This window comes from Melopsittacus undulatus, chromosome 9 (genome assembly GCF_012275295.1).
Source record: "Melopsittacus undulatus isolate bMelUnd1 chromosome 9, bMelUnd1.mat.Z, whole genome shotgun sequence".
In the NCBI taxonomy this organism is placed as follows: domain Eukaryota; kingdom Metazoa; phylum Chordata; class Aves; order Psittaciformes; family Psittaculidae; genus Melopsittacus; species Melopsittacus undulatus.
The window spans coordinates 1,348,783-1,373,150 of NC_047535.1; the positions used below are offsets into that span (position 1 = coordinate 1,348,783).

Sequence of the window (24,368 nt, forward strand, 5' to 3'; positions counted from 1 at the left end):
GGTTTAAGCCCAGAGGATAACCCAGAACCACGCAGTCCCTCACTCACTCCTCCCCATATTCACCCCCTGTTCCAGAGGGATGGGGTGGAGAATGGACAGAATATAAACCCCATGGGTTGAGATAAGAGCAGTGCAGTAACTAAGGTATAACACAAAACCACTTATGCTACCACCAATAAGGGGAATAACAAGGGGAGAGAATATAAAACTAAAAGGGGAAAACAAGCACAAGTGATGCACAATGGAATTGCTCAGCACCTGCTGACTGATACCCAGCCCTACCCAAGCAGCAATCTGTCCCTTCCAGGCACCCCACCCCCCCCGTTTCTATACTGGGCATGATGTGATCAGAATAAACATTACTGAGCAACAACTAAAACCATTGGTGTTATCAGCGCTGTTCCCAGGCTGGAAGTCAAAAACACAGCACTGCACCAGCTACTAAGAAGGAAGAGAACAACTGCTACTGCTGCACCCAGGACACAGCTAAATAACAACCATCTGCTATGGGCACTCAGGTTGTCTGAGTTTTGGGTTCAAAGCTTTAGCACTAAGAGAGGCAGCCCCAAATGGGACACTAAAAGCATTCCCCACATCTCACAATGAGCCACAGGTCCTTAAACAGTGGATTTTTGCACTTCCAACAGCCAAGCTAAAACTCACCACTATAAATACTGAGCAAATACAAACCTGCAGCTTTCCTGATGACTTCAGGCGCACACAGCAGGAGGAAGACCTTTAGGGTTGCAATTTACAGTAACACAAACACCTTCCCAACCATTTCATACCATCCACTTGCTGCATTAAGGCCCTGGGTGGCTGAATTTGGCTTTGCCATTCTGCCTCATGTTCAGCTGAGAGTCACGGGGTTCTGAGTGTACCTGAGATACAAGTGACAGACATGTTTCTCATTTAGGAGCAGAGTAAGTTCGCAGCTTAGAAGACATGGTATTTGTAAAGCTTTTCCCTGGAAGGAGACACAAGAGCCAGTGCTCATTGTCCCATCTAGCAGCACTAGACAAAAATGAGGGGTTAAGAGGTAATTCTTCCACATTCAAGGTTTATTTCTTTGTAATACAAATAGAAACGTGTGCCCAAACCTCGCCTTGAAGGAAGTTCTACCCCGGATTGCTTAAAAAAAACAAACCCCTACAGAACATTCTTTCATCATCTGACAGTTAAAAAGCTGCATTGAACAGAAACAGAGTTTTCAGTAGCCTGTCAAAACAAGTGACATTTTACTGCCGGAGCATCTGTGACTTCTACCAAGGAGAAGTACTCTCTCAAGCAACGGCATCGTTATACAATCAGTTGCTTATCATAAAAGACCTTATGATAGGACAATTTTTTAAAAATCAGATTCAATAGAGATTTTCATAATGAAAGGAGTAAAAATCACAACAATTCCTCCAGTCCAACGCAAGGAGGCACAGACTCCGCTCATCCGGAAAGCCAGGCTCAAGCAGTTTCAAGGAAGACTCTCTTTGGCGACAGACCACTCCGTTAGGAAGATACAGCATTTGGAATCCAAGAGTGCAGTTTTACGGACTTTGAGTCGATCAAGGTGCACGTTGATCATTGAAACAACAGAAGAAAACCAAGTTAAAAGCAGTTTGAAATGTTGGGACACACAGAGACACAAATACCCTTATCAATTTTCTAGGTATCCATGCATGATCTTTAGAGATGAGCAACTCAGCTACATAAAGAAAGAAACCGTGACCCGGGTTGGTTTTGTTCACCGTGCAAGTTCCTTCCAAAAGTTACTCCATACTTACTGCAGTTGTGTAAATGAAGAGCTTGATACTTCAACTCTGATGACACGAATGCATCGTAGCTGAATTTAAACCTGTATTTCCTAACAGAGCATTCCATACATCTGTATGTTGATAACTGCTATTCAAAACTTAACTTAAAAAATACAATACCTTTTATTAAACGTTACCATCTTCAGCATTAACTGAAAGGCATAAGGAGATGGTGAGGTATGAGAGCAAGGGACTGCTCTGTACATCCAGACTTCACCTTAAACCAACTACCACGTTCCAACTGTTCTTTACCACCTCACTCCAAGGTTTAAAGTTCACAAAGTCACTGCCTCAGTGACATGGGCTTTAAATAATACCTAAAGCTGCAGCTCCTCAGTGGAGATGTGCACTGGAAACAAAAACATTCTGCACAAAGTGACATTGGCATTCTTTTCATTCTGTTTAGAAACACAAAGAGATAACGAAGCAATTCTTTTAATCAAAAGAAACGACTCGAATCTCAAACATCAGCTCTTGACCACAGGAAAAGGATGGGGCTTTTTTCCTTTCCCCCTCCCCAAGGTCTGCAGACAGACGGAATCCAAGGAACCCAAAAGAACCGAGAAACAACAACTTCAGGTATACATAAGCACTCTGCTGTCTGCAACTGATGTTGTCCCGGGATAGCACCAGCACAAAGGTTGGATGTAGCCTAGTGAAACTTCACAAACTCTTCCAGAGTCCTGGGGATCTGGTTTTGGTAGCTGATGTTGTAGATCCGTACTGCTCGGGCAGCCAGGCACTTGAGACTCAGCTTCATTTGAGTTTTAAGGAGTATTTCCGACACCCCTGTTGTACTTTTATCAAGAGGGGTTTTCTTCTGCTTATTCGTCATGTCAGTATGAGCACCGGCCTCCACCAGGTTGATGATGATGGAATGCAACGTCAAGAAGTCACTGATGGGCCGGTGGTACTGGACGATGATGTGGAGAGGGCTATTCCCTTCGTTGTCCACAGCATTCACGTCCGCACCACAATCTAGCAAGAGTCTGGTGACAAGTGCATTGGGAAAGCTGCAGACATCATTGGTGTGGAAGTCGTCAACCGGAGTGCTGGAATTGACGGCGTGGTGCAGCAGACTGGAGCCGTCCCGCGTCCTGGGGTCGAGGTGAATCAGGTTATAAATCTGCTTGTTGATGCGGGACCGGTTCTCTTCGCTGCACTGGGTCTTGGTAGAGATGCAGACTAAGTAGAGAAAGGTAAAAATGTTGCATTCATAGTTGTCCATGGCTGTGTGGATGTCGGAGTCTTGGGTGGTTTTGATGCGGGACATGCCTTGCTCTATTTCCAGGACGCTGCACCTCAGAACGCTCTCAATGTCCTTGGCTTTAACGGGCTCGTTCAAGTGTATCATCTGAGAAAAGACTTGAGCAAACCTCAGGAGGTCTTTATGAGTGTTCCTGTTGCCCTTTTGCCTTAGATGCAATGCATGGAGCCATAGCTTGATACACTGTTCAAACTCCATGTTATCTGCATAAACAGCCCCACGGTAAATAATGGGGTGAGAAACGTCAATATTGTCCGAGCCCAGAATTCTCTCCCGCACAATGAGACCCTCCATGTGAAGGGCATCTCTGTCCTGCCTAATAGACTCTAATTCCTGAGGAGTCCTGCATTCAGTCCTGTTCCCATAAGCTTCAATTTGTGGAAGAACTTCTTTCTCAATGATATTCTCGCTGTCTCGGTACCTCTCCAGCATCGCTAAATATAAATAGTGGTAAGTCTTCATTATGTCATAGTTTTCTCTGTCATTTGCAAACGAGGCACCCAAAAGCTCCAGAGCTTCAATCCGGCTCCTCCGGTCACAGTCAGAGTGAGCAAGCAGCAGCTCTACAACGTCAGCTTTGCAGCTCTCAGCAGCGACTTTGAGTGGGGTCATCCCATGCCCATTGACCATCATCGCCGCCTTCCACTTGACCAGCTCCCTCACTATCTCCAAGTGGCCGGCTTCGGCTGCGAAGTGCAATGCCGTGGCACCGCAGTGGGCTATGGCGTTGGGGTCAGCATGCTGCTCCAGGAGGTACCTCACCACGTCCGTGTGGCCCTTGTAAGCCGCGATCATAAGGCAAGTGTTATCGTACTTGTTGGCGATGCTGATGTTGGCGTTGTTCTCCACCAGGTACTTCACGATGTCCAACCTGCCGTCGAAACACGCGGCACGCAGAGGAGTCGAGTTGGTCACTGTCGTGTGGTTCACGTTGGCTCCGTGACTCACCAGCAGCTTCACCACTTCAAAGTGGCCGGCTCCTGCTGCACACCACAGAGCTGTGGCTCCATCGATGACAAAGCTGAGAACACAAGGGTGAGAAATGAGCAGTTACAATGATGCTCTTGTGAAGGCATCTTCTACAGATGGCCACAGGCACATATGTACCTGGTCATCAAGATGTTTTATAGCCAGGCTGTGTTGTACTTGAAGGAATGTACCCGGACAGCCAAAGTAAAGGAATGAGGGACTTATCAACACACAGATCCTGGAAAACACCAGTGTTGGAAGCTGAACATGAAGCACTGGCACAGGGTGCCCAGAGAAGCTGTGGCTGCCCCATCCCTGGCAGTGTTCAAGGCCAGGTTGGACATAGGGGCTTGGAGGAAGCTGCTCCAGTGGCAGTGGTTGGGACTGGAGGAGCTTTAAGGTCCCTTCCAACCTAAACCATTCCAAGGTTCTATGAAGCTTCAGAGCAGTTGGGATTTAGCCACGCTTTGTTCCCAGGCTGCTTTGAAGTCCCAATCTGCAAGCTCCAGCCCTCAGCCTACAGAGGATGGACAGCCACAAGAATTACCACTACTTTGATGCCTTGCTGCAATAACCAACACATTAAAAGACAGAGAAAAACCTTTCAATTGACTTATGGACACAAAAATACAAACTCTGACACAATACAGAGGCTCTGGCAGAAGAAAATGGCTTAAGAAGCTCCTACCTCTTCCCTTGATCTCTCTCCCCGAGCTGCAGAACCTCCACTGCTTCCAGGGCACCGATACTTGTGCTTTGAGAGACTGCACCATAAAGCAGCCCAGCACTGTTACACAAATGCAACTCCAGGAATCAAATGCAATTTAAAGAAGCAGAAGTTGTCAAAAGCTGGGCTGCGTGAGCTCTGTTCTGCGTCATGGCCTTGCAGGCAGCTTGCTGGCGTTCGTCAATGAGGGGATAGTTTAGGCAAACATCATGATTCCCTAAGTTGTTTTTATTCCCCAATCCAGCAGTCGTGTCACTACAAAGATAAAGGCTAAGGTCCTTTCCACCTCCCTGACTTCTGAAGCAGCACTTAAGTGCGGCAACAGGCAGCAGACACACTGCAGTTAACACAAACACACTCAAAGCACATCCCAAACCACCTCTGATTTCCATTGTGTCCAAACAGTCACGTTCCCCAAAGTTAACATATCATAAGACAGTGACTTAAGAGTGATTTTTATCATTCAATGACAAAGCTCTCACATAGTCCAACAGGATTAGTTGTGTCTGTGGCTGTTTATCAAGCCAACCCCTGCAGACAACACAAGGCTGTGCAGGGCCATCCACACCTTTATCCACAGTAAGAAGTTCCTCATTTTGCAAATAATCCCATTAAAATGCTTTTAGATTAAATGAGGAGGAAAATCAGGGCCTGGGATTTGTTAATGAACACGAGGTACGTTCTTAGTGTGCTACAGGTGTGCATTTACAAGCCAACAGCCCGGAGCCCCAACAAGGGGAGCTGCTGTGCCACCTTATCTCAAGAAGCATGACAGCAATGCTGGATCACATGCCACAGCTCCCACTGTGCCCATTGTGTCTCAGACAACACCTCCTTTAATGCGACCCAGGCAGCAGCTCTGGCAAGCAGATCACACCCCATCGAGGCCAGAAAACACAGCCCTTCCTATTGCTTTCTGTTAAGGGAGGCCCTTTCTTTAGCTGAATTTGGGCAGATCTCACCCAAAGGTTTCTCAACTGGTTTTTGCCTGTGTTTAAAAGGGGCTGGAAGAGAAGAGGAAGGAAAAAAACCCCAAGAAACCACACAGGGAAGTTGGTTCCTCCCTTTCATGCATGTAAGGACCAAGCCAGCCTGTCCCTGGGCCAGGCGGAGCTGTGCAGGCACAGCTCCAGCTCCTCAAGCAGGAGCCCGATGAAAGATGTTCAAAAGACCAAGCTACCGTCATCATTAGTCAGCCCTACACTGGAGATGGACATACAGGCAAGGACTTGGCCTCAAACACTGACAGGGATGGGGCAGCCACAGCTTCTCTGGGCACCCTGTGCCTCAGCACCCTCAGAGAGAAGGATTTGTCTCATTTCACTCCTGACCACCCCATCCACTGCTCCCAGCAGTGATGAAGGGATGCTCGTGGGGTTGTCTCGTCTTCACACTGCAAACCCCTCAGTTTGAGGCAGAAAGGCTCGCAGTGCACAGGTACCACCCCATGGTGACCCATACCTGCTGTCACCTGTACCACCACACGCTGCCCCATACCCACTGTCACCGGTACCACCCCACGCTGACCCATACCTGCTGTCACTGGTACCACCCCACACTGACCCATACCCGTTGTCACCGGTACCACCGCACACTAACCCATACCTGCTGTCACCGGTACCACCCCACACTGACCCATACCTGCTGTCACTGGTACCACTGCACACTGACCCATACCTGCTGTCACCGGTACCACCCCACACTGACCCATACCTCCTGTCACCGGTACCACCGCACACTAACCCATACCTGCTGTCACCGATACCACCCCACACTGACCCATACCTCCTGTCACCAGCAGCAGGGCGCAGCACCACCAAAACACAACCAGAGCAGGACGTGCTCAATGACAGCAAACCGTGCTCAACACAACCCTGCCTAGCGCTGGGGGGTGCCCATCACCTCACAACCACCACAAGCACCATTCCCCCCCGCTCCCCACACCGGTACCGAGCCGTACATACCCATCGAAGCGCACCGTGCCGGTCTGCTGCGTCTGCACCCGGTAGTGCTCGAGGAGCAGACGGACCACCTTGGTGTGCCCGTTGCGGGCGGCGATGATGAGCGGCGTGGATCGCTGCCCGCCGTGCTGGCTCACGTACCCCAGCAGGTACTTGATGTCGCTCTCGGAGCGGTTCAGCAGCAGCGCTGCCAGGGTCAGCACTCGCCCCTCGCTCGCCGCTTTATACACATACCCGGCCAGGCCCTCCATCGCCGCCTCCTCCTCCTCACGGCTGCGGCCCCGCCGGCCGGGCCTGGGCTCGGGCCTGCCGGCCTGCCCCGCCGCCGGGGCGGCCGCGGCCTCTCCCTCCGCCTCCGTCCTGCCTCGGTGCCCGGCGGGGGGCACATGCGGCCCCCTCGGGGACGGCAGCCCCAGCGCCGCCTCAGCGGAGCCGCGGCCGCCCGAGGACCATGGCCCGTGGGGCGGCGGGGATCGAACCGGCGGAGCGGACGGACGGGGCGGCACCGGCACAGGCCGCGCTCCGCCCCCGGCTCCGGAAGGGAAACCGGAAGCGCCGCCATCTATGTGGTGGTTCCCCCCCGGCAACACGCGGCGTGCGCGGGTGTTCCGGGCCGCGGGGGTTCCGGGTCAAGGAGGAACGGGGCTGCCTCGCCTTGAACCGGGGTGTCCGGTGGTGCCCGCCCGGCTGGCCCCGGGTCCCGCTGTCCTGCACTGCCCCGGACTCCGGTGCGGTCACATAGAGATGGGTTGGGCTCAGCTGGGCTGTGCCGGGGGGGGTCTGGTTCTGGTGGGAACAGTTGGATTTAGTTGGGATGAGAGGGGCTGGATTGGGAAGGGTTGGTTGGATTGGAGAGGATAGGGATGGATTCAGTAGGGATGGGTTGGTTGGATTGGGTTGGGTAAGGTCAGGATCAGCTGGATTGGATAGGGTAGGGATGGATCCAGTAGGGATGGATTGGTTGGATTGAGTTGAGTGGGGTTCACTTGGGTTCAGTTGGATTGGATTAGGTAGGGTTGGGTTCATTTGGGATGGGTTGGTTGGCTTGGGCTGGGTTAGTTTGGGCCTGGTTCAGTTGGATGGGATAGGGTAGAATTGGATTCATTTGGGATGGGTTGGTTGGATTGAGTTGGGTAAGGTCAGGGTCAGCTGGATTGGATAGGATAGGGATGGATTCAGTAGGGATGGCTTGGTTGGACTGGGTTGATTTCAGAGGGGTTGGATTGGATTGGGTTTGGTTAGGGTGGGTTTGGTTAGCAGGGATGGGTTCAGTTTGATTGGGTTGGCTGGACAGGGTTGGGTTCAGGTGGATTGGATTGGGTTCAGTTGAATTGGGTTCGTTGGCCTGAACTGGATTAGGCTGGGTCGTGTTCAGTTGGATTGGGTTAGGTTGGATTCAGTTGAATTGGATTGGGTTAGGGTGGGTTGGGTTCAGTTGGATTTTGTTAGGTTGGGTTGGGTTCAGTTGGATTGAGCTCGGTTGGATTGAGTTCAGTTGGATTGGGTTGGGTTGGATTGAGTTCAGTTGGATTGGGTTAGGTTGGGTTGGATTCAGTTGCGTTGGGTTGGGTTCAGTTAGGTTGGGATGGGTTCAGTTGGATTGGGTTAGGTTGGGATGGGTTCAGTTGGATTGGGTTAGGTTGGGATGGGTTCAGTTGGGCTGTATTTGCTTTTGTTTGCATCAGTTTCTTGTTTTCTTTTAAAGGGATCAGCAGCTTCCATCACCTCAAACATGCCACCATCCCACCAAACCTGTCCTGCCCAGTGCGCACACACAGCACCTTCATCCTTGGCTTCAGGAACACCATTACCAGACTCACCACCCGCACATCACCATAACCAAGAGCTGTATGCACCCTGCCTGCACGGCCACCTCTCCTTTCCTGCACACAGATGTTCCCTTGGGAAGTGCCCCATGCTGTGACCGGTGACATGAGACTGATGATGGCTCTGGTGAGTAACATGATACAGAGCCTGCGCCGCCGGCTGTTCCGTGCCGTTGTCTTCATGGGGTTCGGTATCAGCTCCATCAATAGTTCATTTAAACTCCTGCAACTGGAGCCGCAGCTCATTGTGGAGTGTTTGGCACAGGCTGGGCCGTGCATTATGTATGGGAGCAGCAGCCTGGCTGTGGGGCCAAAAGGAGCCTTGGAGAGGAAGAGGGAGGTGAGTCAGACTGTGGTCATCTCTGCATGGTCAGGCAAGGAGGATCAGCTTTTAACAGGCACGTAGGTGTGTAAGGTACAGTGTGACAAGCTGGGTTCATGGTGAGTGTAAGTGGGTCTGTCTCTCACCTCAGTGAGCTCCACTTCTTGAGGATATTTCAAGGCCAGGTTGGACACAGAGGCTTGGAGCAGCTGCTCCAGTGGAAGGGGTCCCTGCCCATGACAGGGGTTGGAGCTGGATGAGCTTTAAGGTCCCTTCCAACCCAAACCAGGCTGGGATTCTGTGTGTAAACCCCTGAGCTCCACCATGCTCAGGTCACTGGAGTCCTCCAGCAACAGAGTCAGAAGCCAAAGGCTTCCAGTGATCAAACCAATTAGCTCATTAAATACCTGAAGAACATCTTAAACTGTCTCCACTGAAGAAGTTCCATGTGTTTCAAACGCAGATGCAGCTCCCAATTTAGACAAATTCCATAGGCACAAAGCAAGTCCTAGGGTTGCAAATCCTTCCCTGCCTCACACTTGTTACCACCCATGGGTTGCCCCAATCTGGCTGCATTTATCCGAGCAAAATGGGAGAGAGGGATCGGAGTACGGTGCCCACATCTCCCAGCTCATTGCAGTGATAATGTCCATTTTCCTTTCACCAAGCACAAGCCATTTCATTCCAGGCTAATGGAGATGGGATGTGCCACATGTACTGATTTGCTGTAAACCAAATCTGCAGCACCGTATTTCTGTTAAACCTCGGGTTTAAGGCGACACAGGGATGGCATGGAACAGGCTGGATTGGCATGGAACAGGCTGGATTGGCATGGAACAGGCTGGATTTAGCACGTTCTCCACCAGACTTTTCCCATCTCTCGATCTCATTTTCCAGGCTGAGTGGGGACTCACGTCAAGGCACCGGGACCGAGGGCTGCTCACTGAACGAGGCATTAAGGAGTTAAATACCCTCCTTGTCCTCGTCCTCTCTTAAAGCAGCCGAGATCGGGCACTCGGGATCCGGAGTGGGAAATAACATGAGCAGCCTGGGATTTACATGAGGAGGGAGGGGAAGGTTTGGCCGAGAGGAGCCGAGCCCGGCCGAGCAGAGCCGAGGCAGACAGGGACAGCCCGAACGGAGCCGAGCAGAGCCGATCCCGGCCGAGCAGAGCCGAGCGGACCGGGATAACCCGAGCCGAGCCGAGCCCGGCCGAGCGGAGCCGAGGGGCACCGGGACAGCCCGAGCCGAGCAGAGCCGAGACGGACCGGGACAACCCGAGCAGAGCCGAGGGGGACCGGGACAGCCCGAACGGAGCCGAGCAGAGCCGAGGCGGACAGGGATAACCCGAGCCGAGCCGATCCCGTCCGAGCCGCTCCGTTCCGCTCCGCCTCGTCCCGTCCGCGCAGCCGCCGCTCGTCCCCCGGCACGGAGGCGGGGCCGCACCGGGGCCGCACCGGGAGCGGCAGCAGCGGGGCCGGTGGCCGCATGCAGGGCACGGCGCGGCGGCGGCTCCCGACGGCGGCCCCGGGCTCCCCGCAGCCAGCGGGGCCGCTGTACCCGGGCAGGTGAGCGGGGGGGGGGGCACGGAAACGGGACCCTCCTCTTTGTTCCCCCCCCAACCCATCCACACCCCCCCCCCGTGCATCCTGCCCCATCCCGGGTACCAGCCCCATTGGATGCTGCGGGTGTCCCCGAGGTCCCAGCCGCACGGAGCGGTTCCCCCGCAGCCGTGTCCGGTGCATCCTCACTCACCTGTGTCCCCCCGGCTGGTCCAGGGTCCTCATCCGCTGCCATTGAGCCGCAGCTCTCCCGGCTCATCCAGGGCACTTCGGCGTGTCCAGGTACCACCATCGCCTGCATCCATCGGGGTTGGACCATTGGAAGCACAAGTTTGTCGCTGATCCGGTGTGGGCACCATGGGAGAGCGTTTCCTGCACTTTTCCCATAGGGAGGTGAAGGTCCGGTGGTGCTGGAGCGTTATCTGATGTAAAGATCTCAACAGTGTTGGTTCAGGCCTCGCTCTGCAGAGGCAGAGGATCGGAGTGGAGATGAAGGTGATAGTGTGCGGAGCATCCCTGTGCTGGAGTACCACCGGGCAGCGATGCCTGCTTAGCACTTGGAAGTGCCACGGGAGTTGGATTCTGCTTTGTCATGCAAAAGTTAAAAATAGTTGCACTTAATTCAGCACTTAAGCTTTTTATCCTGCTTTGTGCTCACTTCTCACCCAGGAGCTGTCTTAGGGGGATATTCCAGACTGTATTCACACTTTGCCTTTCCATGCTGCCTCCTACTCTCCTTCACCTCTCAGCTTTGTTATTTCACAGAGCCCAAAGCCTGGATCCGCACCAGCAGCCAGGGAAGCCCAGGTTTTGGGTAGGGATGCTAGACCTGGAGGATGCTCCCTGCCTATTCTAGGACTAAAGGCTGATGCTGTCACTTGTGTCACTTCCAGGCATGGAGCGGTCAAGAGCGAGGACACCTTCAAGACCTCCCCGTTCCACTTGGACCTGTGGTTCTACTTCACTCTGCAGAACTGGGTGCTGGACTTTGGGCGTCCCATTGCCATGGTGAGTGCGGCAGAGGCTGCCACTGCTCTGCATCCTATTGCCTTGTGTAGGGTGGAGGACACGGGGACAGAGCCATGGTGGGCTTCTTTGGGGAGCTGAGACAAGGACCACTGCCATGTACTGGTGTAACTGGTACCAAGCGTCTTGTGCCAGGCATGGAACAGGTATCTGGGATTCCTGCTCTTACAGAATGGGATGGGTTGGAAGGGACCTTAAAGCTCCTCCAGCTCCAACCCAGGGACCCCTTCCACTGGAGCAGCTGCTCCAAGCCCCTGTGTCCAACCTGGCCTTGAGCACTGCCAGGGATGGGGCAGCCACAGCTTCTCTGGGCACCCTGTGCCAGCGCCTCAGCACCCTCCCAGGGAACAGCTTCTGCCTCAGAGCTCAGCTCAGCCTCCCCTCTCTTGGGCAGGTTCAAGCCATTCCCCTTGGCCTGTCCCTACATCCCTTGTCCCAAGCCCCTCTCCAGGTTTCCTGCAGCCCCTTTAGGCACTGGCTGAGATGTAAACATCCCCACTTCCAGACTGTGCTCTTAGGGATGCTCCCTGCAAGAAGATGCTCAGCTCCATTACTAAGAGCTATGTGAAGCCAAGCTGACACTTAGCAAGCAGCAGCAATGCAAAGCAAGGATTTCCCCTCTCTTTCAGCCTGCAATGGGGCTGTAACCACGAGCTGGGTGCTGGGGATGTCCTGATGTGCTTCTCTTCTCCTTCCTCAGATAATCCTACCTTTGGAGTGGTTCCCTCTAAACAAACCGAGTGCTGGAGATTATTTCCACATGGCTTACAATGTCATCACACCTTTCCTTCTGCTAAAGGTAACCCTTGGGGTGCAGCTGTTGGGGTTTCTGATACCACTGGTTGTAAAACCAGGGCAAACACCACAGGTTTGGAAGGGCTGAGAGCTTGCTCGGACCTTGTGGTGTGAATGGGGAAGGTTTTGTGGTGCCACCTTTTACAGAGCAAGGCAGGGACCAGTATTAAACAACTCCATTCCCTGCATATACAAAGCAGATTGCTTCCCCCAGGAATTCTGCATTCCAGAGGAATCAGAGCCCTTCTCCCTGCCTGAGCCCCAGCATGGTTTTAAGTCAACATCCGTGCCTTAAAAGACCTTTTGAGGCAGCTGGAACTGGAGTAGATTCTCTCAGTTGCTCACAGCTTAATTACACTTGCTCTTTGACATTAGAATTGTAGCTTTAGCTTGAATTCCTCTTGCTTCAGCTGCCAGGCACTGGCTCCTATAAACCATTTATGAGGTTAAAGACTCTCCTGTCCTTAGAAACCTCCTTACGTTAAATACGCAGCAGCCAGAAGATAGGAGAAAGCAATTAGAAATTAGCTAAAAATGAATTACATCCTAAGATGTAAATGGGTTTCTCTCTCCTGGCTGGGAGACTTTAAATGCTGTTGTGGCCAAGAAGGAGCATTCAGGATCCAGCCCTTTGGGGGATGTGGAAGCTCTGGAGCTCGATGTGACCCATCCCAGTCTGACACAGCCAATTCTGCAGCTTCACATTTGCTGTCCTGGGCTCTCCCAGCAGCACAGCACATGGGGCTGGTCCATAGGAGAAGCCATTTGTTATTCAGGATGTGTTCCTGTGCCCAGTGTCCCCTTGAAGGACGTGTCCCATCGTCCTCCAGCAGCTGAGAGCTCTCCTGGTCCTGTGCTCCCTGGCTGCTCATGCAGCGCTTACAGAGAAAGGGGAGGTTAAGCCTCAAAATGAAATGGAAATAAGGAGCTTTTCGCTGTTAATGGAGGCTGCAAAGCTGCTTTGGCAGCAGGGAGATGGGAGGTGAAGGTGGCCCCAGTTGATCCTGGGCTGGGCTGATGCGCATCCCTTGACTCTGTTCCTGAGGCTGATTCGGGGTCATCCCCAATTCCTGAACCTCTTGAGCCGGGATTCGAATCCTTTGAGGCCTTCCCCAAAAGAAGAGCTCCTTCATAGGGAGAAGCTCCCGCTCCTCATCCCCAGCCAGGCCTGCAGGAGCTCACCCCAGGCTCCAGGTAACCCGGGGCTCCCACCAGCCTCACATGGATGTCCCTGCCTCCAACTGGAGTGAGCAGACAAGGGATGGGTAAAGACAGAGCTAAAGCTGATGCTCAGAGGTTGCCTCCACCGGTTTTGTTGGCACTCAAGTGCTTCTAGACTGAGCTGAGCTCTGAGGCAGAAGCTGTTCCCTGTGAGGGTGCTGAGGCGCTGGCACAGGGTGCCCAGAGAAGCTGTGGCTGCCCCATCCCTGGCAGTGCTCAAGGCCAGGTTGGACACAGGGGCTTGGAGCAGCTGCTCCAGTGGAAGGGGTCCCAGCCTGTGGCAGGGGTTGGGGATGGAGGAGCTTTAAGGTCCCTTCAACCCAAACCAGGCTGGGATCCTATGGAATACAGAGGTGAGTGCGATTCCTGCAGGAAGACAAAAGCCAAACCCCAAGCAGTTCAACAAGAGTCCTCTGAAATCCATCCAGTGGAGAGCTGTAAAGGAGCAAGTGCTGCTGGAGGCTCTCCCTGCCACTGGAGGGCACAGCCAGCCTTCCACATCCCTAGAGCCAGCCTTCCACATCCGCATCCCTAGAGCCAGGTTCCACATCCCTAGAGCCAGCCTTCCGCATCCCTAGACCAGCCTCCCACATCCCTAGAGCCAGCCTTCCACATCCCTAGAGCCAGCCTTCCACATCCCTAGAGCCAGCCTTCTACATCCCTAGAGCCAGCCTTCCACATCCCTAGAGCCAGCCTTCCATATCCCTAGAGCCAGCCTTCCACATCCCTAGAGCCAGCCTTCCACATCCCTAGAGCCAGCCTTCCACATCCCTAGAGCCAGCCTTCCTCATCCCTAGAGCCAGCCTCCCGCAGCAGAGGAACTGAGGAAACAGCTGCCTTTTTGTTTCTCATTACTCAGGTTTGATCTCATCGGGTGAAGACATTGCTCCGAGTACTCCATTAGAAGTACTGGGTCACTGATTCGGTCTCTGTATTGACTCAGGTTGAAGGTGTTGCTTTGCAGAAAGGGCATAAACCCAGGGGTTTATAGTTGCGAACAGGGATAAAGAGTGGACACAAACCTGGAAGCCTCATAGGCTGATGGAAACCTGCCTGGGATGTGTTCATGCAAAGCTGCCATTAGGGATGCTCATTCTGATGTGCTTGTGTGACTCTCCCCATGGCAGGACTGTGTTGTCCCTGCAAGGTGCTGACCACACAGCACACAACTACAGCAGCACAACCTGCAGCTCTCTGCAGGCCTTTTCCTTGTGTTTTGGGGGGTGTTTTTTGCCAAGCACCATAGATTCAGGGTGAGCAGAACCTGTCCCATGTCTCTGCGGGTCCCACTGTGCTCCTCAACACCTCTCTGTGCTTTCAGCTCATCGAGAGATCCCCCAAGACCTTACCGAGATCCATGATCTACGTCAGCATCATCATGTTTGTCATGGGCGCCAGCATCCACTTGGTCGGAGACTCTGTCAACCATCGCTTGATCTTCAGTGGCTACCAGCACCATCTGTCTGTGAGAGAGAACCCCATCATCAAGAACCTGAAGCCAGAGACGCTGGTAAAGAGGCTGCTTCCTATAAGCACTTAGCAAAACCCACATTGATTGCTTGTTCTTATATAAGAGCCTCCTGTTCCCTCTGCCCTTCTAAAGCTCTTTGTTGTGTTGCAGATTGATTCCTTTGAGCTGCTCTACTACTACGATGAATATTTAGGTCATTCCATGTGGTAAGCGACTCAGTCTGTGCACAGCCTCCCAACGTGATGGGAGGAAGGGCAGATTTGAGCTGATCACAGCTTAAAAGGGGGCAAACACAAAGCCCAGCTGCTGATTGCTGGCTGGGGGTGATGTCCTCGGAGCCAGGGTGGTCACAATGGATCTCTCCCTTGGAAAACCACCCCATTTCCCCCAGTTTTGCCTCTGTCTCCCTGATGTTTCTGGGATGTGGCAGTTGTTTGACAGCCAGAGGGATGGTTTGTCAACCATTGGCTCTCATCTCCCACAAGATGAGACTCGAGCCCTTTATTCACTCCCCTCCTTCACTGTGCATCCTCCAGCGAGAGGGAAGGATTGCTCTCATAGCCAGACCAGTAACAGAGCCCCCTTGGCCACAGGGATCCAGGGAGCTCAGTTAGGATCTGATGTCAGTGCTGTTGCCCCAGGCTGATCCCAGAAATGCTGGTTCCAGCTGGACAATGGGATTCATCCAGCCTCACACCTACCCAGGGGTACAAACACAGGCAGTGCCAGGCGTGTCCATGCGCTGCTGCCCTGCCTGCACCAGACACCCCAGAAGGGTCTGTGCCATTATCCACTGCCAGATAATCCTGAGGCTGCTCAGAGCAGAGGGAAATCCCTCCCCATGAGGCTTTCCCAATTCATTTGCTGTTCCTGGAATGCTGAGAAGCAGCTAAATCCTATTCTTTTAAATTAGAAAGGGCTCTGAGGTTACTGAAAGCCTGGTCCCCATCCTGTGGTCCTGGCTCATGTGCATGGTTTGGATTGGGGGGGGTTGAAATGCTCCCCAGGCTCACACCACTGATCAAAGCTATTTGTATGTGCAGGTATATCCCTTTTTTCCTGATCCTCTTCATATACTTCACCGGCTGCTTCACCCCTGTTGAGGAGGAGAGCAGGATGCCAGTGGCTGCCTTGCTTCTGATGGGGCCCAGCAGCCTTTATTACTGGTAAGTGGCTTCTGCCTGCTCTGGATGGGTCAGGGATGAAGATGGAGTGGCCTGGAAATCCCAGAGGCAGCCCCACAGCGCTCAGGGAGGGTTTGTGCCTTCCCCAGGGCTGAACTTGCACTTTCTGCTCTGCAGGGCTGGAAAATCAAATCAAATCACATCAAATCCCATCAAATCACATCAAATCCCATTGATTTTTGCAGGCACTTCAAGCCTTTACAAGCTGGGACGAGTTCAGGGTCACCCATCAGCGCTCCCATCCCTGCTTGGGATGCTTCTTCAAGCAGAGCTGCTCACACTGTGACTCCTGGAGCTCCATATTTGCTGTGTCTCCCCCTTCAGGGGCTGCCCTTTGCTGCCTATCACAGTTCCCTGGTGATTTTGGGGTGCTCACCAGTGCCTGCAGCTCATGGGGATGCTCTCAATGGGGATGCTCTCAATGGGGATGCTCTCACCAGCATCCAGACATCTCACACAGATCCCAGGCCATGCGGGTGCTGCTCAGGCGCTGCCTCCTCCTCTCGCCCTGCAGGTCCCCAATAGCCTTTTGAGAGAGGTCTTATTTATTTCCCATTCTCATTAGCCTCCTCTTCCCAATGGGTTCCCTGATGGCAGCCGAACAGCTTCCCATTCATCTCCAGAGATGAGCTCTCTCTCGCCCGTGGCTTTGCCCCCTGCAGAGGCTGCTTTTATACAGTAAATTAGGTTCTGATAGTCAAAATCATCAGCATGATTTGGTCAGTGCCCAGTGCCCCCAATGCGCTGCCTTTAACTCCATCAGCACAAAGCTCTGTGGCTCTTGTGTGAGCATTTAAGAACCAGGGAGTGTGATTCCTCCTCCTAACACCCACTCAGGACAGGCCGCTGGCAGATACACAGGGATTTGGGGGCTCAATAAGCACCACATGCATGGGACAGAACCAGAGTCTGCCATTGAGCATCCCATAAACGGAGCCCCAAATCCCATTTCTCTTCATGAAACCCATAAAGTTGTTAAATCCCTGATAAAGTGAAGCCAAATCACAGTTAAAAGCTGGCAGAAGGCAGCAGAGCTTCCTCGGATGTAGAGCAGAAGGGGAGGATGGGATCATTAATGGGATGGGTATCTTTGCTTTGCAGGTACCTCGTGACCGAGGGTCAGATTTTCATCCTCTACATTTTCACCTTCTTTGCCATGATGGCTTTGGTGATGCACCAGAAGCGCAAAGGACTCGTGCTGGACAGCAATGGGCTTTTCCTCTTCTACTCCTTCATCATCACACTGGTCCTCATTGCCCTTTGGGTGGTTTGGCTGTGGAATGACAAAACCCTCAGGAAGAAGTACCCCGGTGTGATCTACATCCCTGAGCCGTGGGCATTTTACACCCTGCACATGAGCAACCTCCATCCAGCAAAGGAAAGTTTTTAAGTTTTGATATTTTAGAGTGATTTGGATTAAAAAAAAAGAAGAATTTAGTTTTTCTAAGTAGATGTGTTGCAAATAAACTCCTGACCCACACGAGCTGCACGAGGCATCAGTCAGCCAGAGCCAGCCAGGGATGAGGGGAGAATGGTCCTTGTGACTTAAAGCCATGGTGTGGTGACAGGGATGCAGCATCCCAGCCCCGCAGTGGTCCAGGTACCATCATTGCCACCCCAGGAGCATCCCGGCCTTTAACAGGAGTCAGGGATTGCAGGGAGAGCTCTCACTCACCCCATGTCTTGGCACTGGGAGATGCATCTGCTGCTCCCACATGAGTGGAACACACTGGGAAGGGGCTGAGCTGCCCTACCTTGGATCCATGCGGTGGCTCCCACTATCCTGGCTGTCAGTGCTAGGGTTAAGCCCTCATTGCTGAGTGCAGACACAAGGTAGGAAGGGCCAATTCCTCATGGATGCAGCCCAAAAGAGCATCCATGGGGCAGGGGGTGAAGTCCAGCACCCAGTGGGGTCTGTTCCCACTTAGCACTTCTCCAGACTGAGGTGATGGAGCTGAGCCCCTACACCTCCAGCTGCATCCGTGTGATGGGTTATGGCTGTGGGATTTGTGTTGGAGCCTGGTGTGACTGAATTCAAGTGGTAGAATTGAAAAGCCATTAGCAAAGCACAGCGATTAAAAGCACTTGGTAAAAGCTGAGTGCCTCTGGCTGCTCCCTGAAGCAGCTCTGCCCTTTGAAAGGAGGCTCTTGAGCTTTAAGGACCATGAGCACTGTAACAGAGCTGGATCCATCCTGGGAAGGGCTGGTCCGTGCTGCAGTGGTCACTGTGGCCACTAAATACTTTGTGCTTGGGATCTCCACCATAACCCAGCATCAGGAGCCTCATCCCCGCTCACATGTGCTGACCCTGCTGCTGGGTTTCCTTTTGGGATGGTTCCAGCAGCAGCAGATGCAGAGGGGCTCAAGACCACCCCCCTGCACCCACACCACTGTCTCAGCTCTCCTGATGGGGTCAGGATGGGACATAATCAGACTCATTCATAGCACTTGCTATTCAATGGTGTGAACATCAACGGGCTGGCAGCAGCAGGGCAGTGCTGGGAGCAGGGCTGTTGGTCTGGGCTGGTCCAAAGGTTAAACCTCAGACCCCTCTGTCTCACTGCAGCTCCCCACAGCATCATCCCCCCTCTGTGTCTGCAGCAGGACCTGGCAGTGCTGGAGGCATCTGACCCAGACACATCAGCTGAATAGATGCTAATGAATAACAGTGCACACAATGGGGGGCTTTAAATCCCTTACAAACCCTCCTCCTGCCTCAGGACCCAGCTCAGGGCACAGGGACATGGCCAGCGATGCCCTGCACCGAGCCCAAAGCACCTCCTGCTGCTGCTGCCACCACCAAACCCCTGCACCAAACCTGTGGGGCTGTAATTGCCCCTGGCCCATCCCCAGCAGCCACCAATGGGCTGGATTTGTGCCCCAGCAGCAAAGCTTAGCGCAAGGCACGCAGCTATTGGGGATCACTGAACCCTTTGTGCCGCACGATCCCATCTCCATCCACCCCTAAACCCCGACCCAGGGAAGCTCTCACCCCACTCCTCGGTCCCATCTGAGGCTCTGGGAGCGCTGTTATCCCCATGGCACGTGAGCTGTGGGATCCAGCCTGGCAGGGATCAGGTCTCGTAGCCATGGCAGCAGGGTATTTATTACAGCCTCTCTCCAGCCCGGACTTTAGCCCTTAATCAAGCAGGAAAGCAGGAGCAGGCGCCTCCGAGCCCCACGGGCAGCATCGGACACGAGGAAGAGCCCCTATATAATGGTGAGTGAAGCGTTTGGGCTGATACAAACCCCATATACACACACTGATTCCCATCCGGGTTTTAAAGCTGGTTTTCCTGTTCTCTTTCCTTCTCCTTTCCATGGTCCAGGCCAAGTTTCTGTCCCAGGATCAGATCAATGGTACGTACGGTTTTGGTCTGGTTTTGGTTGTTCCTATGAGCAAGATCAGCTTAAATGTGTGTGTATAGAGAGATGGATAGATGTGGTTTAAGTTTATGTATATATAAATGGCATTTCTCCCCCGAGTGCCCCACTCTGAGCTCGTGCTCCCCAATCGCCTCCTCCCATCTCTTTGCCCTGAAACCAGGGAAATCTCCCCAATTCCAGCACAGTGCTGGGACCTGCCCCCCCCCTCCCCATACCCACCCACTGGATTGCACTGGGACCAGCAACCTCCCAACCCCATGAACCCCCCTGGCCAAGCAGCAGCAGGGAGCAGGAGGCACCTGCAGTGCTGAGGCTTCTTGTACTATGGGAGCGAAGGTGGAGGAGGAGGAAGGAGGCTGCAGGAAGTCACTAGGCTGCAATGGGAAGGGTTTGACAGGGAATTGCTTAAGCCATAATAAGAGTATTAATGTAAACCTGATCATCTGCAGCGGCCTTGGGGGGAGGCACAGGGCAGGGGAGGCCACAGCACCCACACAGCACCCACACAGCACCCACACAGCACCCACACAGCACCCACACAGCACCCGCAGGGCACGCAGCACTCAAACCTGCAGGAGGTGTAGGGACAGCCTGGACAGGAGAAGGGGAGACCTTAGAGCATCCCCAGTGCCTAAAGGGGCTGCAGGAAAGCTGGAGAGGGGCTTGGGACAAGGGATGTAGGGACAGGCCAAGGGGAATGGCTTGAACCTGCCCAAGAGAGGGGAGACTGAGCTGAGCTCTGAGGCAGAAGCTGTTCCCTGGGAGGGTGCTGAGGTGCTGGCACAGGGTGCCCAGAGAAGCTGTGGCTGCCCCATCCCTGGCAGTGCTCAAGGCCAGGTTGGACACAGGGGCTTGGAGCAGCTGCTCCAGTGGAAGGGGTTGGAACTGGAGGGGCTTTAAGGTCCCTTCCAACCCAAACCATTCCATGATTCCTCCCTTAAGCCTCCCTCCTTCAGCCTCCTCTCCCACCCCACAAAGCACTTTCAAACATCACATGTACCAGCCTGACTCCACTCTCTCTGTTAGGCTGAAGGACCCCATTAGCTCCGTTATTCCCAAGCCTGCATTTCCACTGCCTTTAGCACTTACCCAGGGTTGTCTCCCCCCATCCATCATCCTGAAACGAGACACCCCACAGCAGACACCATATCCCTGCTGGAATCCGACCAACAGCATCCGGTCAGGCCACAGGGGAGGAGGCGTCAGCGATGGATCCATGTCCTCTCGCAGGGAATAACAGCTTTGGGTTTTAATTAGAGTTCAAGGAATGTTTTTCCCTCTACGACAAGAAACAAAAGGGGAAGATAAAGGCCTCGGACCTGATGGCAGTGATGCGGTGCCTGGGAGCCAGCCCCACGCCAGGGGAGGCACAGAGACACCTCCACCTGCACAGGATTGGTGAGTGCAGCCCATGGGTAACACATGGAGATAAACCATGGGTAACACATGGAGATGAACCATGGGTAACACATGGAGATAAACCATAGGTAACACATGGAGATGAACCATGGGTAACACATGGAGATAAACCATAGGTAACACATGGAGATGAACCATGGGTAACACATGGAGATGAACCATGGGTAACACATGGAGATAAACCATAGGTAACACATGGAGATGAACCATGGGTAACACATGGGGATAAACCATGGGTAACACATGGGGATAAACCATGGGTAACACATGGAGATAAACCATGGCTAACACATGGGGATAAACCATGGGTAACACATGGAGATAAACCATAGGTAACACATTAATGAAACAGATAGGGAAATGCAGCTTCCCTGTGGTCCGGAGGCTGCCTGGAGCCCTGTAGGGAATAGCCCCTCTCCAAGGTGAAACAGGCAATGCAAACCAAGAGCAGTGACCACAGCCTATGGTCTGATGGGATGGGAACAAAATCAAACCAGTGCATGGGTTAAACCAGTGCCATTGACAAGAAAAGCTTCCATTGGTTATGGATATTGAGGCTGGGAACCTGTCCAGTGCAAGCAGCAGAGGCAGAAGAGCACTGAAAGATACTCATGTGCAGCTACACAAATGAATTTAAGCACAGGACAAAGAGCAAAGAATCATGAGATAAAATGGGCTGGATTAAGGATCCTGGATGCTAGGTCTGCCATAGATCTTATACATAGCAAACCTGGACACACAAGTGCTATAAATGGGGTTTAGACCAGGAGAACCCCCCCAGGTATGGTCCATCCTGGTCCAGACCAGAGCCAGGCAAAAGGTGCCCCAGGAAATGGGGAACGAGGAAGGGGATGCTCAGGGCAGGATCCACACTACAAACCTGAGCCATTCCTAAAGGATCTCCTCTTATTTTCCCAGACAAAAATGCCGAGTTGGATTTCTCCACTTTCCTCAATATCATGTACAGGCAGATGAAGCAAGAGGAGCCCGAGAGGGAAATCCTCACTGCCCTGTCCATGATAGACAGGCAGAAGAGAGGCGTCATCACCGTCTCGGAGCTGAAAGCCAAGCTCACCCGACTGGGAGAGAAGCTCTCCGAGGAAGAAGGTAGTTTGCAGTTCAAAGCTGTATCCAATGCTCCTCATCTCATTTCCTTCCTGTTCCCTCTGTGCCAGCAGGAGATAGTGCTGGTGCACACCCCAGAGAAGGGATGCTCAGGGGACCAGGGCCATCACATACCCAGGTCCAACCCCATCAGCATCAGTCTCACAGCCACACAATGAGCTTGTGCCTTCATTTAAAAGGCTTTTCCCCCATAAACCAGAGCCCCCAGACACACACAGAGCAGGGAGCACTCCCCAAGCCAAAGAGAACCATTAGCACCATCAACTCTAATTAGACTCATGTGAGGACAAAGTCTCTTTGCTGTCATCAGCCTTTAGCCACACCACAATGGCCAAGCAGAGATGCTGTGTCTTGCAACCCAGATGCCTCTTAACCCAGAGACCTCTTTCCTTGCTGGAGCTGCTCCCTGGAATGATGATTTATCACATAGAGATGCTGTATTTAGTGTTCAGTGCTCAAGGCCAGGTTGGACAGGGCTTGGAGCAGCTGCTCCAGTGGAAGGTGTCCCTGCCCATGGCAGGGGCTGGAACTGGATGAGCTTTAAGGTCCCTTCATCCCAAACCAGGCTGGGATTCTGTGATTCAAATGGCTTAGCCTATATAAGATAACACTTTAAGTCAGGCAGCTGCTGTGACTGCCAAGGAGTTCCCAAAGCCGGAATGAAAAGCATCCCACTGCTCCCAGGTGCCAACTGCAGTCACCACTTCTTCAGATGTATGTTCAGAGAGAGCCTCAGAGCTCCAGCTGAGATATTCCTCCCTTTCAAACATTAAAGGCCCCCCAACGTTAACAAGTGTCACACAGATCTACCTCAAGTTGGCCACATCAGCTCTATGAGCACTTAGCCTGGTCTAAGTCGAATAGGGGCAGGTTTGCTATCCAGGCCAAATGAGCCACCAGAAGCAATTAAAAGCTGGTTTAGGTTAAATATATGAATCTTTTCCATGTGGAAATCAAGGAAATTGGCACCTCTGCTCCAGAAAGTCACACACGGAGATCTACATCCGAGTGTGAACTGGAGCTAGGTCAAAACTCATCGGGATAGTACCGGACCTGAGCCCAGAACTAACAAAACCAATCTGAAACCCAGCTCCCTCATTGCTGTTCTCAGGAACACAGTATCTGTACCCTCTGCCTCTCAAACCTGTGGGTTTCTTCCTCTCTTTCAGTTGATGACCTGCTCAAAGAGGCCAAAGTTGGACCAAACGGAACAATCAGATACGAGGAATTTGTGCACAAGATTTGTCTTCCAACAGTCGATTACTGAAGCTCAGACCAAGAGATTTGGGAAGAGCAGAACCTGAGTCTTTCTTGACTTCAGTTTTTCCTCCTTACTGCTTGGACTCAGGAATCATCATTTGCCTTTAAACTCCCTTCTTATGCCTTCACGACAGTGCTTACACTCACACAGGATCCCACCCCATTCCTGAAGGAATGCTGTCACAAAATGAGAGCTGTTATTTGGATAAACTGCATCCCACATCCCTTGTGTAACGTGTGTCCTGCTCAAAAAGTAGTAGCTAAAATAGAACAAATTAAAACTAATGACGTTAAAAGTGACTTTTAGAATGCATTTACGTACAAACTGTGGCGTAAATGGGACGTTGTAGTTAAGGTCTCATAGTGACAGCATCCCAAGAAGTCAGCATCACCACAACCATTTCCTGCTTCCACACACCCAAGTTCAGGCACTGTCTATTGTGTAGGGATCCTGCTGGAAGCTCAGCTATCAATGACAGTGGTAAACCCAGTACAACTGTGCACAGCTCCTTGCTTCCAGCGCACGATCCCATCAAGAGCTGCATCCCTGCTGACTATCCAGAGCATCACAAGACACACAGCACCAATTCTGTGCTCCCCCCATAAGTGATGCTCAGCAGAGGACACCTTCCCATTCCCAATCACAGCAATGCTCTACAATCACCACCTCATCCCTCCTCCTCTCCCACTCCTCCAGCACACAGCAGCTCTGTCCCGTTCTGCCTCTGTCCCATTACTTACTAAGGCTTCAGCACCAAATCTCCGTGCGGTGAAGCTGGTTTTGAGGCAACCCACTGAAAATGCTGTTCTTGGTAAATGGATCTGTACCAAGTTCCAGGCTATCCACCCAGGACACACTCCCGGATAGCCTGGCAGGGAAGAACAGGGCCAGGAAATTCAGCTTCTCTACAACAGGGAAACCCACCCATCTCTCCTGGCTTTAGAGCTATGAAACCCACTGACCCAGACTGGTTCTGACTGATCTCACTCTGCCTGTATCTTGGCCGCCTTAGGTAAGGTCCACAGACCCTCATATGA

General features: G+C 52.6%; 3 protein-coding genes across 3 annotated transcripts; 2 read left to right on the forward strand and 1 right to left on the reverse strand.

Annotated features, from left to right (window-relative positions):
* Positions 1 to 1,040: 1,040 nt before the first annotated feature.
* On the reverse strand, positions 1,041 to 7,204 carry FEM1B (fem-1 homolog B). Its single transcript, XM_034066429.1, has 2 exons — positions 6,736 to 7,204; positions 1,041 to 4,096 (listed from the first exon to the last, which is right to left on the reverse strand). The coding sequence occupies exons 1-2, from the start codon at positions 6,981 to 6,983 to the stop codon at positions 2,461 to 2,463; spliced, it is 1,884 nt and encodes a 627-aa protein (XP_033922320.1). The 5' UTR covers positions 6,984 to 7,204; the 3' UTR covers positions 1,041 to 2,460.
* A 3,164-nt stretch (positions 7,205 to 10,368) lies between these two features.
* On the forward strand, positions 10,369 to 17,622 carry CLN6 (CLN6 transmembrane ER protein). Its single transcript, XM_034066513.1, has 7 exons — positions 10,369 to 10,448; positions 11,336 to 11,450; positions 12,169 to 12,267; positions 14,806 to 14,994; positions 15,106 to 15,161; positions 15,999 to 16,121; positions 17,241 to 17,622. Exons 1-7 carry the CDS (start codon positions 10,369 to 10,371, stop codon positions 17,527 to 17,529), a joined length of 951 nt encoding a protein of 316 aa, XP_033922404.1. The 3' UTR covers positions 17,530 to 17,622.
* Positions 17,623 to 19,459: 1,837 nt separating this feature from the next.
* On the forward strand, positions 19,460 to 23,337 carry CALML4 (calmodulin like 4). The gene is made up of 4 exons (XM_034066135.1): positions 19,460 to 19,499; positions 20,784 to 20,924; positions 21,864 to 22,052; positions 23,240 to 23,337. The coding sequence occupies exons 1-4, from the start codon at positions 19,460 to 19,462 to the stop codon at positions 23,335 to 23,337; spliced, it is 468 nt and encodes a 155-aa protein (XP_033922026.1).
* The last annotated feature ends 1,031 nt before the right edge of the window (positions 23,338 to 24,368 follow it).